The sequence below is a fragment of the Conger conger genome, chromosome 1 (assembly GCF_963514075.1).
Source record: "Conger conger chromosome 1, fConCon1.1, whole genome shotgun sequence".
NCBI lineage: Eukaryota > Metazoa > Chordata > Actinopteri > Anguilliformes > Congridae > Conger > Conger conger.
In genome coordinates, this window is record NC_083760.1 from 89,583,953 (window position 1) to 89,601,150 (window position 17,198).

Consider the following 17,198-nt stretch of genomic DNA (forward strand, 5'->3'; position numbering starts at 1 on the left):
TGGTTCTAATCCCGGTGTAGCCACAATACGATCCGCACAGCCGTTGGGCCCTTGAGCAAGGCTCTTAACCCTGCATTGCTCCAGGGGAGGATTGTCTCCTGCTTAGTCTAATGAACTGTACGTCGCTCTGGATAAGAGCGTCTGCCAAAATGCCAATAATGTAGTAATAATAATAATAATAATAATAAACTTTATTTAAATTCGATAGCATCATAGGTCGAGACATTAAATTGACAGACCTCTTTTCACGATGGTCCATATACCCCTCAGGTGAAAATCAATCCAACCGTTCACACTAAGGCGTAGCCCATTAGAGCAATGTTTTTCATAACATTTATAGTAAAGGAAGAAGTAGACAAACGCGATCCATTTTTGTCAGAAGCGGGCTTCTTTTTTTTTTTTGCAAGACGGCGTCGTCAACAGAGCTACAGCATCACCGCTCAGCACCACAAAATCAAGGCAACGGCAGAGTTTGAATGGGGACAAAAGGAGATCCGTTCGCCATCTGTTGAAGGCAAATTAATTTTGAATTATGATTAATGTTAGTAAAATAGTTCTACTCAAAAGATGATTAATAACACGTTATCGTGCACCATATGCTCTTCTTCCCGACACTACACCGGGCCGTATATTTTCATTACAGTGGAAGTTTTCAACTGAAGCAATATCTTGATTACATATACTAATAAATAATTAAATTCAACTTCAACTTTAGCCCGCCTGCCTGGGCCACATTCAGGAACAAAAAACCCTGCTACCCAACAAAACCTTTGGGTTGGGCACCCAATGGAAACACAAAGCACCGTGCGTGATGAAGTTTGTTTAGCAGCATTATAAAAAGGTACAACTACAGTGTACTGGCACCAGAACGAGCTCTACCAGTTGAGAAATAGTGCACAAAGTACTGCCAGCTCAGATCTCTCTCCCCCTCACATACGCGACCCGCTGATCTGTCCCCACTCGCTCAGGACACAGGACCGCGTGAGACGCAGGTAGCCCAATTTAAAAACACTGCAGGATCCCAGAGCTGTAATTGTTCACACTTTTCATTGTACACAGCTGTAGGATAACGCAAAGCAATTAACATGAAAGACAAGAGAGGAAAAGCAGGGAAAGACATTACACACACACACCTAATTATCACCTCGGGAAACGACACCCAGCGGTAGGTTTCCAACAGTGCAGAATTGTCCCGGAATTAAAAATCCCCTGCCGACTAACGATTTTTGGTCCCACCTAAACAAGAATATTTATTACAGGCAACATAATAAGCCAAACTAGCCAGGAAATAAAACTGTTGCACATTCCGTCTCGCCAAATTGCTTCATCGAGAGAAACGGCCCAAGCCCTGGCTGGCGTCCAAACGCTGGAGAACAGCTCGCTACTGCGACTAATCAAGAGAGGGAAACACAGCGTTTAATATCCAGCCCAAACGCAGAAATACACACAAAGCGTTTAATATCAAGCCAAAACGCAGAAATACACACAAAGCGTTTAATATCCAGCCCAAACGCAGGAAAACACACAAAGCGTTTAATATCAAGCCAAAACGCAGGAATACACACAAAGCGTTTAATATCCAGCCCAAACGCAGGAAAACACACAAAGCGTTTAATATCGAGCCAAAACGCAGAAATACACACAAAGCGTTTAATATCGAGCCAAAACGCAGGAATACACACAAAGCGTTTAATATCCAGCCCAAACGCAGGAAAACACACAAAGCGTTTAATATCGAGGCAAAATGCAGGAAAACGCACAAAGCGTTTAATATCGAGGCAAAACGCAGGAATACACACAAAGCGTTTAATATCGACGCAAAACGCAGGAATACACACAAAGCGTTTAATATCGAGGCAAAACGCAGGAATACACACAAAGCGTTTAATATCGAGGCAAAACGCAGGAATACACACAAAGCGTTTAATATCGAGGCAAAATGCAGGAAAACACACAAAGCGTTTAATATCGACCCAAAACGCAGGAATACACACAAAGCGTTTAATATCGAGGCAAAACGCAGGAAAACACACAAAGCGTTTAATATCGAGCCAAAACGCAGGAAAACACACAAAGCGTTTAATATCGACCCAAAACGCAGGAATACACACAAAGCGTTTAATATCGACCCAAAACGCAGGAATACACACAAAGCGTTTAATATCGAGGCAAAATGCAGGAAAACACACAAAGCGTTTAATATCGACCCAAAACACAGGAATACACACAAAGCGTTTAATATCGAGGCAAAACGCAGGAAAACACACAAAGCGTTTAATATCGAGCCAAAACGCAGGAAAACACACAAAGCGTTTAATATCCAGCCAAAACGCAGGAAAACACACAAAGCGTTTAATATCCAGCCAAAACGCAGGAAAACACACAAAGCGTTTAATATCCAGCCAAAACGCAGGACTACACACAAAGCGTTTAATATCGAGTCAAAACGCAGGAATACACACAAAGCGTTTAATATCGACGCAAAACGCAGGAATACACACAAAGCGTTTAATATGGAGCCAAACGCAGAGCGTTTAATATCGACCCAAAACACAGGAATACACACAAAGCGTTTAATATCGAGGCAAAACGCAGGAAAACACACAAAGCGTTTAATATCGAGCCAAAACGCAGGAATACACACAAAGCGTTTAATATCGAGCCAAAACGCAGGAATACACACAAAGCGTTTAATATCGAGGCAAAACGCAGGAAAACACACAAAGCGTTTAATATCGAGCCAAAACGCAGGAATACACACAAAGCGTTTAATATCGAGGCAAAACGCAGGAAAACACACAAAGCGTTTAATATCGAGCCAAAACGCAGGAATACACACAAAGCGTTTAATATCGACCCAAAACACAGGAATACACACAAAGCGTTTAATATCGAGGCAAAACGCAGGAATACACACAAAGCGTTTAATATCGAGCCAAAACGCAGGAATACACACAAAGCGTTTAATATCGAGGCAAAACGCAGGAATACACACAAAGCGTTTAATATCGAGGCAAAACGCAGGAAAACACACAAAGCGTTTAATATCGAGCCAAAACGCAGGAATACACACAAAGCGTTTAATATCGACCCAAAACACAGGAATACACACAAAGCGTTTAATATCCAGCCAAAACGCAGGAATACACACAAAGCGTTTAATATCGAGCCAAAACGCAGGAATACACACAAAGCGTTTAATATCGAGGCAAAACGCAGGAAAACACACAAAGCGTTTAATATCGAGCCAAAACGCAGGAATACACACAAAGCGTTTAATATCGAGGCAAAACGCAGGGAAACACACAAAGCGTTTAATATCGAGCCAAAACGCAGGAATACACACAAAGCGTTTAATATCGACCCAAAACACAGGAATACACACAAAGCGTTTAATATCGAGGCAAAACGCAGGAAAACACACAAAGCGTTTAATATCGAGGCAAAACGCAGGAAAACACACAAAGCGTTTAATATCGAGCCAAAACGCAGGAATACACACAAAGTGTTTAATATCCAGCCAAAACGCAGGAATACACACTGTGTTTCATATCCAGCCCAAACGCAATAACACACACGTGGCCTTTCAGAGGATGTGACCCGATGATTTGTGTCCAATAAGAAGCGAGAGCTTCAGCTGGGTCCACAAACTGAAACGACTCGCATCACGTGAGGTCACGTACGAAAGACAACACGCACAAACCTATCAAACAAGAAACGGTAGTGCTCACAACACAGACCATTACTTTCAGCCATAACAGCAGATTCTCTCTATACTACCCTTCTCATTGTGAAGATATTTAAGATCTGAAACTTGTTACTTAATCGAAGTTATATTCTGACAGAGATTATATGAATCCTTAAGGACTAGATGTACTCTGTCAGGGACGATTTTAGACTTAACATTTTATGGTATTGTATAAATGTTTCCTCATTGGCAGAAACAAGCTTAAAAAAGATAATTGAACCCAAACAAGTATCTTGAAAGTGCCCCCCACCCCCCACCCCCCACCCCCACCCCCACCCCCACCCCCACTGTCCTGTAATCCAGCCACGTTCTTAGTCAGCACACGCTCCAGTCTCCCCCCTGTCCTGTACTCATTACAGTACATTACATTACATTAATAGCATTTGGCAGACGCTCTTATCCAGAGCGACGTACATACGTACCTGTTGATTAGACTAAGCAGGAGACAATCCTCCCCTGGAGCAATGCAGGGTTAAGGGCCTCGCTCAAGGGCCCCACCGGCTGTGCAGATCTTATTGTCGACTACACCGGGGATCAAACGGCCGTCCTTGCGGGTCCCAGTCATTTACCTTAACCACTACGCTACAGACCTTAACCACTACGCTAGAGGCTGCACCTGTAATGGAGTGTTCAGAGCCAGAGCCCCCCGTCTCTGTGCCGATTAAGCCCTTCACCTCCTCCCCTCGTCTGAAGACTGAGCGCAACAACGGACTAGCACACACACACCTACAACCACAACCACAACCACAACCCCATACACACACAAACCTACAACCACAACCACAACCCCACACACACACACACACACACACACCTACACACACAAACCTACAACCACACACACACCTACAACCACACACAGACAACCACAACCACACAGAGACACACACCTACAACCACAACTGCACAGACACACACCACAACCAGAACCACACACAAAAACACACATCGACTCACACACCCACACTCACACACCCACACACAATGTTTTGCTGGATCATTTTTACTCCAGACCTAAATGACCTTTGTTATGCACTTGATGTACATCGCTCTGGATAAAAGTGTCTGCCAAATAAAATATACTGTAAACTAGGGACATGCATCCCCCAGAACATACTACTGACCTACTTAAAATACAGCAGGCTGTTCAGTGGCTTAATGTCGAAAACACAGGACTCACACAAGACCCGCATTCCTACTGCACAGGCCTTCCAGAAAAACAGCTTCTGCTGAAGCGTTACAAAACAAACGCTTTAAATGACAAAGCTATTCAGTTCAGCGAAGCGCATTCGGAATCAGATGGCGAAAATGCTCGGTCGAGACCTGCGAATTTGGAAAGCGGGAGGCTTTCGTCGCTGACACTGAAGGTGCTGGCGACGGCACGGCTATTTGAGCATGGTGTGGTGTTCACCCATCTGCGTCTTCAAAGGTACAATAGACAAGACTGTGTTAAAACATTGTTAATCCCTTTGTAAATCCCTTCCTATCATTGACAAAGGCTCACTGACTTGACTCACCCTCTGCCTGTTTTTATAGTCATAAATGTGCAGTTGACGGCTCCACACCCTGAACCAAAACAAGTGTACAGCCGTACAATAATACAATCTCATTGGCTGGAAATTGGTTCTAATTGCCACAGCCAATGGCGTTTCAACGTCAGCACGTTCACAGAGAAGGGGGAGGGATGAACAGTGTTTTGGTTTCAGCGTGTTCGTTGCTGCCATTCCTCTCTTGACCGTTAAATGGTAAATGGTTGGAATTTATATAGCGCCTTTATCCAAAGTGCTGTACAATTGAAGCTTCTCATTCACCCATTCACACACACACTCACACACCGACGGCGATCGGCTGCCATGCAAGGCGCCGACCAGCTCTTCAGGAGCATTTGGGGGTTAGGTGTCTTGCTCAGGGACACTTCGACACAGCCCGGGCGGGGGATCGAACCGGCAACCCTACGACTGCCAGACGACTGCTCTTACTGCCTGAGCCACGTCGCCCCGTTAGAAGGCCGAGATGACCTCCTGTACCTTAAACGTGCTTAAACCTGCTTATGAGAGCGAGGAGGAGCAGGAGAGGAGCCCCCTCAAAGCCTGCAGTACAGGCTGCGTCTGTCACCGTTATAAAACTGTCCTTGAGTTGTCCCAGCTGCATGCGTAAACAGCCAGCCCTGACGGCTGAACCGAACAACGCGCGCGCCAGGAGTGAAGGTCCTCATAAGGGCGCTAAACCGCATAAACTCGCCGAGCAATTATTTGACTTCTGCGCTGCTGTAGCCTATCCACTTCCGAGCAACGACGCGCTGTGTGTTCAGAGAGACGCTCTTCTGCATACCACTGTTGGTAACGTGTGGTTATTTGCGATACTGTCACCTTCGACCAGTCCGGCCCTTCTTCAGGATATTGGGACCCGGGTGTAGACATGGTAAGATCTGCACAGCCGTTGGGACCCCTGAGCAAGGCCCTTAACCCTGCATTGTTCCAGCGGGAATTGTCCCCTGCTTAGAACAATCAACAAGTCCCTTTGGATAAAAACATCAGCTAAATGGACAAATGTAATAAAATAAAAAAATTTAATAACAAATAAATAAATAACATCTCTTCAAACTACATATAGTTTCCCCCAACATCACCACCTCATAACCCACCACCCGCACATACTAAATCGGTTTATGGTGTTATTATGGTTTTAGGATACATTTGATCATTTTACATTTCTTATCTTCTGCCTCGTTATTGATGCAATCTGGGTGTCTACATACATTCTGCAAAAAGGGAGATTCCCAACTTAAAAAGCTGGTTAAATAAGAGCTGCCCAAAAATCCAAGACAATAAAGTTCCAAGTCGCCCGCATACATAAATTGTATTTTGGTTCTTGGTTAGTGTGGAGGGTGTAGCTTGACTAGTTCGCTAGTGAAGAAGTATGTGGAAAGGCCTCTTGGCAGGTTACTGTGAGAACACTTAGCTGAACGGAAACGCATTTATCTTTGTAATCTTTGGGCAGGTGAGAGGCCACCTCGGATTGAGGCAAAACTCAAACTCTTTAGCATAGTTAACTTGCGCAAGTGGCTTAATGATGTCGCATCTCCACTCGCCGGTCTGGGAATGTTGTTCGCCAGATATTCATCGGGTAAACACGCCCACGTTTCCATTACACCGCAAGTCCCTCTGCTAAACAAATGTAATGCAAGTGTCCCTCTGCACAGCTGGGCCGATGGACGACAGAATGAAAACCAACTGCACGTTTGTCCGAAGCCTGGACTTCCCTAAATCGACTGGTGATTGCTGTGTGAAAGACGTGAAGGGCTACAAATAGTGGACAGTCCCAAAAAAACAAGAGTTATGAAATGTTGGTTTGTGGGCCCTGCGTGTGCAGTTAATACGTCTAGCCTAGTTAATTAGTTAGTGTAATTACGAGAGGGCTGCAAAGACACATCGGGCATGTGTGCAAGCGCTCTCTGTACTTATTTTGAGAGCTCCGCTGCGGAGGTTTAATTCCCAACCCATCAGTCATATCAAGCGACCCGCTCCCTCTGCCAGACACGTTCACCCTGGCGAGCAAGAAGTAGGCTAAGCGCTTCACAACCGCGACAGGGAGAAGGACAACGAGGTTATAACACCTGCGCGGAATCGCAATTCTCTCAGCAAGCCTACCATTGTTGTTCAAGTTCAAGTTTTCAAGTTCATTGGGCAACTGCGACCGGACAATTTGACGGACAATACCGCTATCTGTGGAATTGTCCCATCTGCCGTTTCAAGTGAATGCATTTCGACGCCAAAATATGACAACTTGTAAAAAGTAAATAAAATAAAAATTAAAAACCCAACTTCAACCATCAACGATTTAAGAGGCGTTTCTTCCGTCACACGACGGATCCCTCTCCCACAGAAAAAATAAAATAATACCACACAGATGCACACTCGTGGGGGGGGGGATGTATGTGGTCGTCACAGATCGCTAGTTGGGTTTCCATTTTAGGACCCACTGATACTGCACCCTAAAAAGTCGGTCAATTGACAGTCAATCAGCATCCAAACACATCGCATGTGCGAGGACATCAAACCGCGCACATTCCAGCGCGATGGCGCGGCGGCACGTTCACCTGGCAGGCGATCCCATCAGCGAACACCGATGCTAACACCGTGCACCTGTAAGGTCAACTACATTTGCGGCGGGCCAGCGTTTGCTTTGTGTTTTAGCAGGGAGGGCATACGTGTGCCTTCCGCCGTCGTTTCTTCTTCGACCTCGTCCAGGTACACCCCAAAACGTGCAGCTCCAAGTGGACCGTGCAGAGACCAACCCGTTAATCAATTTCACAAACAGTTTATGTTTTAACTCATAGGTACCTGGGTAACCAAGGGAAGCCAACTAGTGCTACACACTCAAGCAATATGCATATTCCAATGGAGACAATTTTAGTGCATCTTGGGTCAGCAACATGTTCGACGACTGGCGTGCCTACCCAGCCAAGTCATCTCATGAGTTAGCTCGAATAAAAAGAAAAACACACAAATGAAACTTGGAAAACAAATTAACGCGAGTTGGCCTTCAAAAGCCACGATTTCCACCACTTCTCGACATAGACAACAAGGCTACCAAGTTAGCCTATGCTACTGCATCGTCAGCTAGCTCGTACTTCAAAATATCGCATGCTTACGGGACCAACAAAAAGGCATTCCGCCCCGCCCCTGAGTAAGTTAGCTAGCTAGTATACTCATATTTGCAACTATAAATACAACTGTAATCTGCACAACGAATCATGATGTTGCGCTTGCATGCAACTATAGCACCAATTCGGAAGGGATTTGTAATTATGTTTTGTCGTTTAAAAATTGTGCTAGTTTGCAAAGAGAAAAAAACCAAGCTAGCTAATGTTATAATCTACAAAACCAAACACAGGCAAAACTGTTAGTTAGCCAGCTATATTCTTGGCATTTCCATGCGGCTAATTAGCCGTAGCCTGTTAATTAATGGTCCCAATTGACCGAGTTGGCTAGCCAGAGAAGAATGCTTCGCATTACAGTTACACTGGACCCTGTTGCAGTTCCACTCGCCCTGCTGCAGGTCGGCCCAGTAGCAGCAAAGCGCTGCACAAGTGCGGTTGCCTGTGCGCAAAAAACATCTAGCGTGAATACTCGCCAGCTGCAACATCGCTAGCCAGCCAGCCAGCCGAGCTATTCATCTACTCATTTCAGCGCTACCTGGCAGAAGTTGTTGCAATAGTCGCTGGACGAAGTTTCGGAAATGTCCCGTTGTCGCAGTTCGACCTCCAGCCCTCGCAGTGTGGCAAGCAGGCTGTCCATGGCGACAGGCGAGTCCGCGGCCGCGTTATGGGGCCGATCTCCCCGGTCGAGCTGCGTCTCTCCCTCCCCGTCCGCCATCTTCCCTCTCAGTCGCGGCGCGTACGCACTTACGGCGTCATGTGATTGGGAAACGGGCTGCTTCAGGTAGCGAAGTGATGGAAGGCAGAATTAAAGGGACAAGCGCACCGCGGAGCGTCGACGTGGGCAGAACGGCGCACACTGGGCTCGTTGCAGCTTTAACCAATATCTGGCAGCGTGTTTCCATTGAACAGAAATGCTTTACGCATGTCGAATGAATGTGCATAACGGGGTTCCGATCCACCGCCTAAAATGGATTTGTAGCTCTATATGCGCGTACATCCCCTCTGCTGCATAAGCAAGAGCAAAAGGACACAGGGCGTCGTTGTGGTTTTTGTTATTAATAACTTAGTAGCAACATTGCAATTGGTTAGCGGATGCCAAACATGGGGTGAGGGGGTCGCTGACTGAAAAGTCTCGCAAAAAAATCACCTGGGGTCGTATCCTGTTGTAATTTTTAATGAACGCTGATATGCTCGTCAAATTGCCGTTTTGCGTTTATAAACGATGCATTTAATATGTACAGTGCATATGGCCGTCCCTACGTTAAAAAAAACTGTTCCGTCGTCTTCTCCACAACTCGTACAATGATGAACTAGACTTATGTGGTGCAAGTTATGCCAAGTTTTCCCACATTTGTCAATAGTACCCGCAGACTCCATTGGCCACTGTTGCTTGTCTGCAGACCCCGTTGTTTTGATATCGGTTTGCAGCGCTCAATACACCCTCTGCTGGTTCCGTTGTGTATAGCAGTGATGTAATTGCAGTTCATGCGGTTGACCCGGACGTGATAATCGCGCACCGTAGTAAACACGTGTGAAAGTGTCGAGGTTAACTTCAGCAGGATTTAAAGGTAAGGAATATAATGACATTACAATGATCTAGCTGGAGTCACGATAATCAGAAGATGAAACATCATGTGTCACACTATTATGACAGGGGATGTTGGTTGATGTGAAGAACTTTAAAACCGTTTGAGTCGTCAGTTATGTATTCTTAAAGAGCTAGCTAACATTAGCTACATTGCATAACTAGCCAATTTAACTTGTCTATCTAGTTAATGGTCAATTTATATAATAGCTTCAGTCTTTCGTTATATTTAGAATGTGTGTTTTTTTTAATCACGTTTCGTACTGTTCGGTGTATTATCAAGGCCGAATCTAGGAATATATTGCTTGGCAGGTTTCCACGAAGATTGGACGACTGTTTTCTCACGGTTGTAATGTCACACACACAGTTATTAATAATATAATTTAAAAGAGTCGAGCTGACAGAGTCACGGACTGTGAGTAGATTGACTTCGGGTAGCCGAGATGAAACGAATATTATCACACACAGTGCAGGTTCCCAAAAAAACCCGGGGCTTGTCTCGCAACGTAGGATTATTCAGTTCGTAACACGGACTGCAGTAAAAATAAACAGATGTTCTGGATTTGACTCTGTCTAGAGTTATCCAGCTAACTCCATAGTCCTGCTTTTCTCTGGGTCTTCTCAGAGTGGAACTACTGATCTGAGACCAGTTTGCAGATATTCAGACCCTAACAACTGAGGGGGGGAAAAGGCAAGACACTGATCCTCAATCAGTGGTCACGCTGAAGTGCTTTATGAATCGAGAAATGTTGATATTCTCTAAAGCAGGGGTGAACAACTCTGGTCCTCGAGGGCCGGTCTGCGTACTGGATTTTGTTCCAACCAATTGCCTTGTTTTTAATTTGCTGACAGTTCTATGATGACTCTGGTTCAAGCCTGTACTTGAGCGCGGTAAAATCATGAGGATACACTTTCAGTCTGCAGCAGTAGCCGGCACTCATACACATGTCAGATAAGATATGATTGTGTCAATTAAGTAATTAAGACCAGAAGTTGGCACAAAATCCTGAAACGGATCGGCCCTTGCTGTGCATCCCTGCTGTAGGTTTTCATTTCAACCCTAATTCAGCACACCTGATTATACTAACGAGCAGCTCTCCAGCTGTCAAATGAGATGTGCTTTCACTGTGAGTGAAGACCTACAGGAATGATGGATCTCCAGGAACAGGGTTGGGCAGCCCTGCTCTAGCTGTTAAAAGTAGGTGTGCTTTGTTCGGGTTGAAGTGAAAACCTACAGGAATGATGGATCTCCAGGAACAGGGTTGGGCAGCCCTCCTCTAGCTGTTAAATTGGGTGTGCCTTGTTAGGGCTGGAGTGAAAACCTACAGGACGGTACATCTCCCAGATCATACAGTGGCATCTGATATTATGGTGCAGGTTTGCGCATTGACTTCCCCACAGTTGTGAGACTGCCAACGTTGCTGTATTGCCAGTAACATTGCCGCTCTTTGCAGTTGCTGTGCTTGAGTGTTTTGCTAAATGGCTGTTGGGAAGAATGGACTGAGCCAACAAAGCCCTTGGAGACGAACTTTGACTTGCGATGTCAGGTAATGACATCACAATGCGTTAACGTTCTGTCTGTGCAGACCCCCCCCACCACCACCGCCGGCCATGGGCAAGTCCAAGCAAACGGGGAACCACAAGAGCGACAAGAAGAAGAACATCGCCAAGACGTGGAAGACCAAGCGGAGGACCAAGGACCTGGATCAGATCCACTGTGACATGAAGCCCGGTAACGCCGCCAGGCTCCTGAAGCAGGAAGTGGACTATGACGTCACGGGATCGGCACAGCACTACTGCCTGCACTGCGCGTGAGTGGGCCGGGTCGCGGGGGCGGGGCCGGGGCTGGGGGGGCGGGGCCGGGTCAGGGGGGTGCGGCCGGGTCAGGGGGGCGGGGCTGGGGGGGCGGGGCCGGGGGGGCGGGGCTGGGGGGGCGGGGCCGGGGGTGGGAGGAAGGCGCCCTGGGTGGGAGGAAGTCGCCGCGGGTGGGAGGAAGGCGCCGCAGGTGGGAGGAAGGCGCCGCAGGTGGGAGGAAGGCGCCGCGGGTATTGATGGTTGTCTCTGACTTCCTGTCGTCTGCAGTCGGTACTTCGTTGATCTGAAGGCCATGAAGGAGCACTTCAGGACCAAAGTCCACAAGAAGCGGTAACGTGCTCGTCGCCGTTGGCTAACACGCTAACACACACACACAAACACACACACACACACACTCACGCACCCACGCTCACACACACACGCACACTTTCTCTCACAAACAAACACAAACACACACACACACACAGGTATGGTAACACTCAAGGAGTTAGATACATTTTTTATCTGTTGTCTTGGAGTTCCACTGGAAAACCCTACAGCTGCTGATTAACTGCGGGTTTGTGTTCCGTCCAGTTCTATCACCTTCTGTGTTCCATCTTGGTCCATGTTCCTTCTTGTTCTGTTTTGTGTTCCGCCCGAACCCACATTCTGTCCTGTTCGATCTTCTGTCCTGTTCCAATGTTGGGCCCTGTTCCATGTTCTATCCTGTTCTCTGTTCTTTCCTATACCATGTTCTACATTATTCCATGTTCTCTCCCATTCCGTGGTCTCTGCTCTCCTCTTCTGTTCTGTTCTCTCCCATTCTGTCGTCTCCTGTTCTGTGTTCTATCCTGTTCCGTGTTGTATCCTGTTCTCTCCGGTTCCATGTTGTATCCTTTTCCGTGTTGTATCCTGTTTTCCTGTTCCGTCCTGTTCTCTCCTGTTCTTTCCTGTGCCGTCCTGTTCTCTCCTGTTCCGCGTTGTGTCCTGTTCTCTCCTGTTCCGTGTTGTATCATGTTCCCTCCTGTTCTGTGTTCCCGCTGCAGGCTGAAGCAGCTGAGGGAGGAGCCGTACTCCCAGGCGGAGGCTGACAGGGCCGCGGGGATGGGCTCCTACATCCCCCCGAAAACTGTGGAGGTGCAAACCCAGCCCGTGGAGGAGAACATGGACTGAACACGGACCCCCATCGCACCATCCCTGCCCCGCCTCACCAACCCTTCACCCCCTCACTCTGGCCAGGGGGGTCAAACTAGTGCCCGCCGTTTTTTGTGGTTTGCTTTAAATCAGCTGCCAAGTAAGGCCTTGAGAAGACGTTGTGTGGGTTCTTGAATGAGCCACTGGTGCCGACAACCAGCAGACACTGCGGCCCTCCGGGACTGGAGCTAAACCTGCAGGCACTGCGGCCCTCCAGGACTGGAGTTAAACCTGCAGACACTGCGGCCCTCCAGGACTAGTGTTAGTTTGGCCCCTGTGTTCGGACAGATATGCTGTTTGAGCTTTTCTTTTTGCGGCTGCTCCTGGGATCGCATGACAGTCGAGTGCCTTTCGCAATTCTGTGTGTTCATGTAAATATATGATGGAAATGTATACATGTAAAGTATGAATTATTGTGTAGAGTCTTTCACACACATAAAAAAACAAAAAAAACATGATTTGTCTGTCTGGTATAAGCAGTATGTTTTGTTTGTGTGTGTGTGTGAGCGTGCATGTATGTGAGAGAGTGTGCGTGTGTGTGTCTGTGTGTGTGTGAGAGAGAGAGTGTGTGTGTGTGTCTGTGTGTGTGTGAGAGTGTGAGAGTGTGTGTCTCTGTGTGTGTGTGTGAGAGTGTGAGAGTGTGTGTCTCTGTGTGTGTGTGTGAGAGAGAGAGAGTGTGTGTGTGTGTGTGTGTGTGTGTGTGTGTGTGTGTGTGTGTGTGTGTGAGAGTGTGTGTGTATGTGAGAGAGGCTCACTGGAATGCAGGGGGCAGCTGGATGGAGCCCTTTGAAGTGCAGTAAAAAGATTGTTTAGTCCCATTTCAGACTCACAGACGTGTCTCCTCCGGGTGTGTGGGAAGTGAGCAAGACACCTAACCCCCAAATGCTCCAGACAATATGCCCTGCGTATTTCACAACTTGGTTTACTTCATTTATACAGTTGCTTCGAACGCATTTAAAAGTTTTGTTTTTTGAGAAAAAATAACGTAATTAATGGTTGAAGTCTCGAGTCTGTACTTTTTACGTGGTTGTGAAATGTGTATCCCGGTTATATGAGAAAGGACAAAACAACGATCAGCACTCCATTTTCCGCTGCTGTTGTCAACGCGTGCCGTTATTTCAGCCAATCAGAAGCCTCACCAATTACACCGTGATCTGCGCACGGTGGAGCGCTAATTGAATCCCCTGACGTTCAGACGTGGGCGACGCCTGTCTACATCAAAGGCGAGCAGTAATCTCCTGGCTGATTGGTTTGCTGATTTCCTGCCTACAATTACGCTCTCTAGCCATGCGGTGAAGAAGAGACTTCCTTCACTTGTCCCAGTGGGTCTGGCTAAATCTGTGCACTCCCAATATTTCAAAAGAGCGTGAAGAGACATGGAAATTGAAGAGAAGAGAAGTAATTAAACTATTAAACTGATTGAATGGAGTGAGATGTGTGGTGCAACCCTTGAAACATGTCAAACTCCAGTCCTCACAACGTGGGCTGGTGTTTGTCATTTCTTTTCAATCCGCAGCCAACGAAGGCCTTAATAATAAGGAATATGGTGCGCGGACTATTTAGCCAATAAATTACTGAAGCGCACCAAAGGCCCGTGTAGCCTCGATAAGGTCCGCACAGCTGTTGGGCCCTTGAGCAAAGCCCCACATTACTCCAGGCGGGATTGTCCCCTGCTTAGTCTAATCAACTGTAAGCGTCATCTCAATAACAAATTATTATTATTGTGTCTTGGTGCCACCTAGTGGTGACCTGAAATTACTGTCATTGCTTTGTGATTATCCTTTGTAGAACACATGGGTCCAACCAAAATCCCCCCCTGGAGAAATGTGGGGTTAATTCATGAAAGCATACAGACATGGTCAAGAGGTTTGTTTATTGTTCAGACCAAAAATCAGAATGGGACCACAATGTGATCAAAGTGACTTTGACCATGGGGTTCTTGTTGGTACCAGGCAGGATGGTCAGAGTGTCTCCGAACTGCTCATTACATTACATTACATTATTGGCATTTGGCAGACGCTCTTATCCAGAGCGACGTACAATTGATTAGACGAGGCAGGAGACAATCCTCCCCGGGAGCAATGCAGGGTGAAGGGCCTTGCTCAAGGGCCCAACGGCTGTGCGGATCTTATCGTGGCTACACCGGGATTAGAACCACCGACCTTGCGTGCCCCAGTCCTTTACCTTTACCTTAACCACTACACTACACTACACTACCTGTGATGTTCACGCACAACGGTCTCTAGAGTCTACAGACAATGGTGTGAAATACAAAAAACATCCAGTGAGCAGCAGTTCTGTGGGCAGAAACACGAAGTTAATGAGAGAGTTAAGAGGAGAATGGCAAGACTCATTCAAGCTGACAGGAGGGCGACAGTAACTCACATAGGTAAGCAATGTTTGGCTAGTTAAGGGGTTTGCTTATACTTTTGGTTTGTTTGTTTGTTTGTTTGTTAAAAAAAATAATAAATAATTTAAATAAATGAAAAATAATCAATATATTTAAATTTAAAATAGGCCCTGGTCCTTATCTTTGTTGTGCAGGTAGCAGTTGAAATTGTACTTCCCTCTAGGGTCTTTCAGCGCACTTATCCCTGGTTATGGGTATGCACTTTGTTGTACGTCGCTCTGGATAAGAGCATCTGCCAAATGCCATTAGAAAAACATAACCATGCATTACAACAGTGGTATGCAGTGTCTTCGTTTAACATTGAAGTGGATGGGCTACAGCAGCAGAAGACCAATAAGTCCAATAAGTAGTCGATTAAAGTGTTTGTTGCAACGTGCGTGGAAAGATTTATCCAGAATACAAAGAACAATATTAACGTAGCCTACTGTTTCTTGGGTATTCCTTCATTATTCCCCCAGATATTTATTGTGGTTTTAACCTGGTAGATCGAGTTCAGAACAATATTTTAATTTTCATTGAATAATGACCATCTGGGAAAAAATGTACTAAGACCTAAAATACATAAATAATATTAAGAAATACCACAATAGCGTGTGCACGGAAACAAAAACACCCGTGAGGAGTACCCAGAGTAAAATTACAGGCTCTGCACTCGAAACCCTGTAATTTTGACATTCACACGGGGAAGAACACAGGACGCTGTCCCTTTAAGACTCGGCGAAAGCTGAAAGCGCACAGCCCCCTTTGGAGTTGGGGAAGAAACGGAGAAGAGGGCTGTACGCGTCGCCACAGACAGGACGGCTGCGGCTACAAACAAACCGCGGTCTGCAGGCTGGTGTACACCACCGGACACAAAAACGAGCCACTTCTCCGGACAGATCTGAATGAACTGAACGTTTCTGGGGTGTTCTTTGAATGCGTGGGTGGGTCGGTTGTGTGGATTGGCTGGGTTCGCTGTAACGGCAAAGAAGCATGCCCGTCTCTCTGTGGATGTACTGGGGGATCTAGCCGAGGGATGGCCGCGGACGTGAGGAAAAGGGGGAGTCCAGAGAAGGATGCCCTTGCCTCGGATGGCGAACATGTGGAAAACGCGCCCGGGGAAGACGGACTCCAGTCCCAAGGGTCCGCCCGGTCGCGGTTTTGCGGACTGCTCCCCAAACTGCTAATTATTGCGGCGGTTCCCATTGTAGCTTTCGCCTACAAATATTACCAAGACGGACAGCTTTTGAAGCGACATGTAAGTGATGCTATGAAGTGTAGGTCAATCTGAAGCTTGCGAATTTATATTATATTTCATGTTCATGTACTGAAAGTTTTGTAGGCAATAATAACAGTGCGTTGGCTCTTAACAAACAACCCATTTTCCCATGTAGGCTACTCCCACTTAAGTCATATCTTCTCTTTTTTTCCCTTTTCTTTTTTTTGGCTTCGGGGCAGATTTTTCAGCCCATTTATTTTTCATTATATTAGGAATGTCAAGTTGGGCTGTGCGGCCAAGTTTGGGGATATATCCAAATCCACAATTTGCTGGAGAACACTGTTCATGGTCCGTTACTTAAAAAAAGTTGCCCGACTATAGTCTGTTTTTAATCGGCTTTGTTGTAAACAATAATTGATCTCTTGTTAGTGTTTTCTGAAACTAAAGTTGCCCAATGCCACGTAATTCCATTGTTGGAGAGGCGCAAATAGGTTAGCACCCCCCCTCCCCTGTCTGGAGTTTTCTCCTCGAGCCGTTTTATTACCGGGGTGGATGTGTACCACAGCTGGCAGCAAGCTAGCAACCCCCCACCCAAGTGCGTAACGT

At 46.5% G+C, this 17,198-nt stretch overlaps 3 protein-coding genes across 3 annotated transcripts in view; 2 read left to right on the plus strand and 1 right to left on the minus strand.

Moving 5' to 3' along the window:
- The window catches only part of rlf (RLF zinc finger), a 33,197-nt gene extending 23,729 nt beyond the window's left edge, over window positions 1-9,468 (minus strand). The window contains exon 1 of the mRNA XM_061244810.1: window positions 8,947-9,468. Coding sequence (XP_061100794.1) covers window positions 8,947-9,126 — 180 coding nt within the window. The 5' untranslated portion in view covers window positions 9,127-9,468. The remainder of the gene's footprint in view (window positions 1-8,946) is intronic.
- On the plus strand, window positions 9,250-13,426 carry znf593 (zinc finger protein 593). Its single transcript, XM_061244824.1, has 4 exons — window positions 9,250-9,979; window positions 11,583-11,807; window positions 12,079-12,141; window positions 12,837-13,426. The coding sequence occupies exons 2-4, from the start codon at window positions 11,608-11,610 to the stop codon at window positions 12,961-12,963; spliced, it is 390 nt and encodes a 129-aa protein (XP_061100808.1). The 5' UTR covers window positions 9,250-9,979; window positions 11,583-11,607; the 3' UTR covers window positions 12,964-13,426.
- A 2,729-nt stretch (window positions 13,427-16,155) lies between these two features.
- Window positions 16,156-17,198, plus strand: part of selenon (selenoprotein N) — a 6,133-nt gene continuing 5,090 nt past the window's right edge. Inside the window, 1 exon segment of the mRNA XM_061263007.1 lies at window positions 16,156-16,654. Within this exon segment, the coding sequence (XP_061118991.1) occupies window positions 16,410-16,654 (245 nt within the window). The 5' untranslated portion in view covers window positions 16,156-16,409.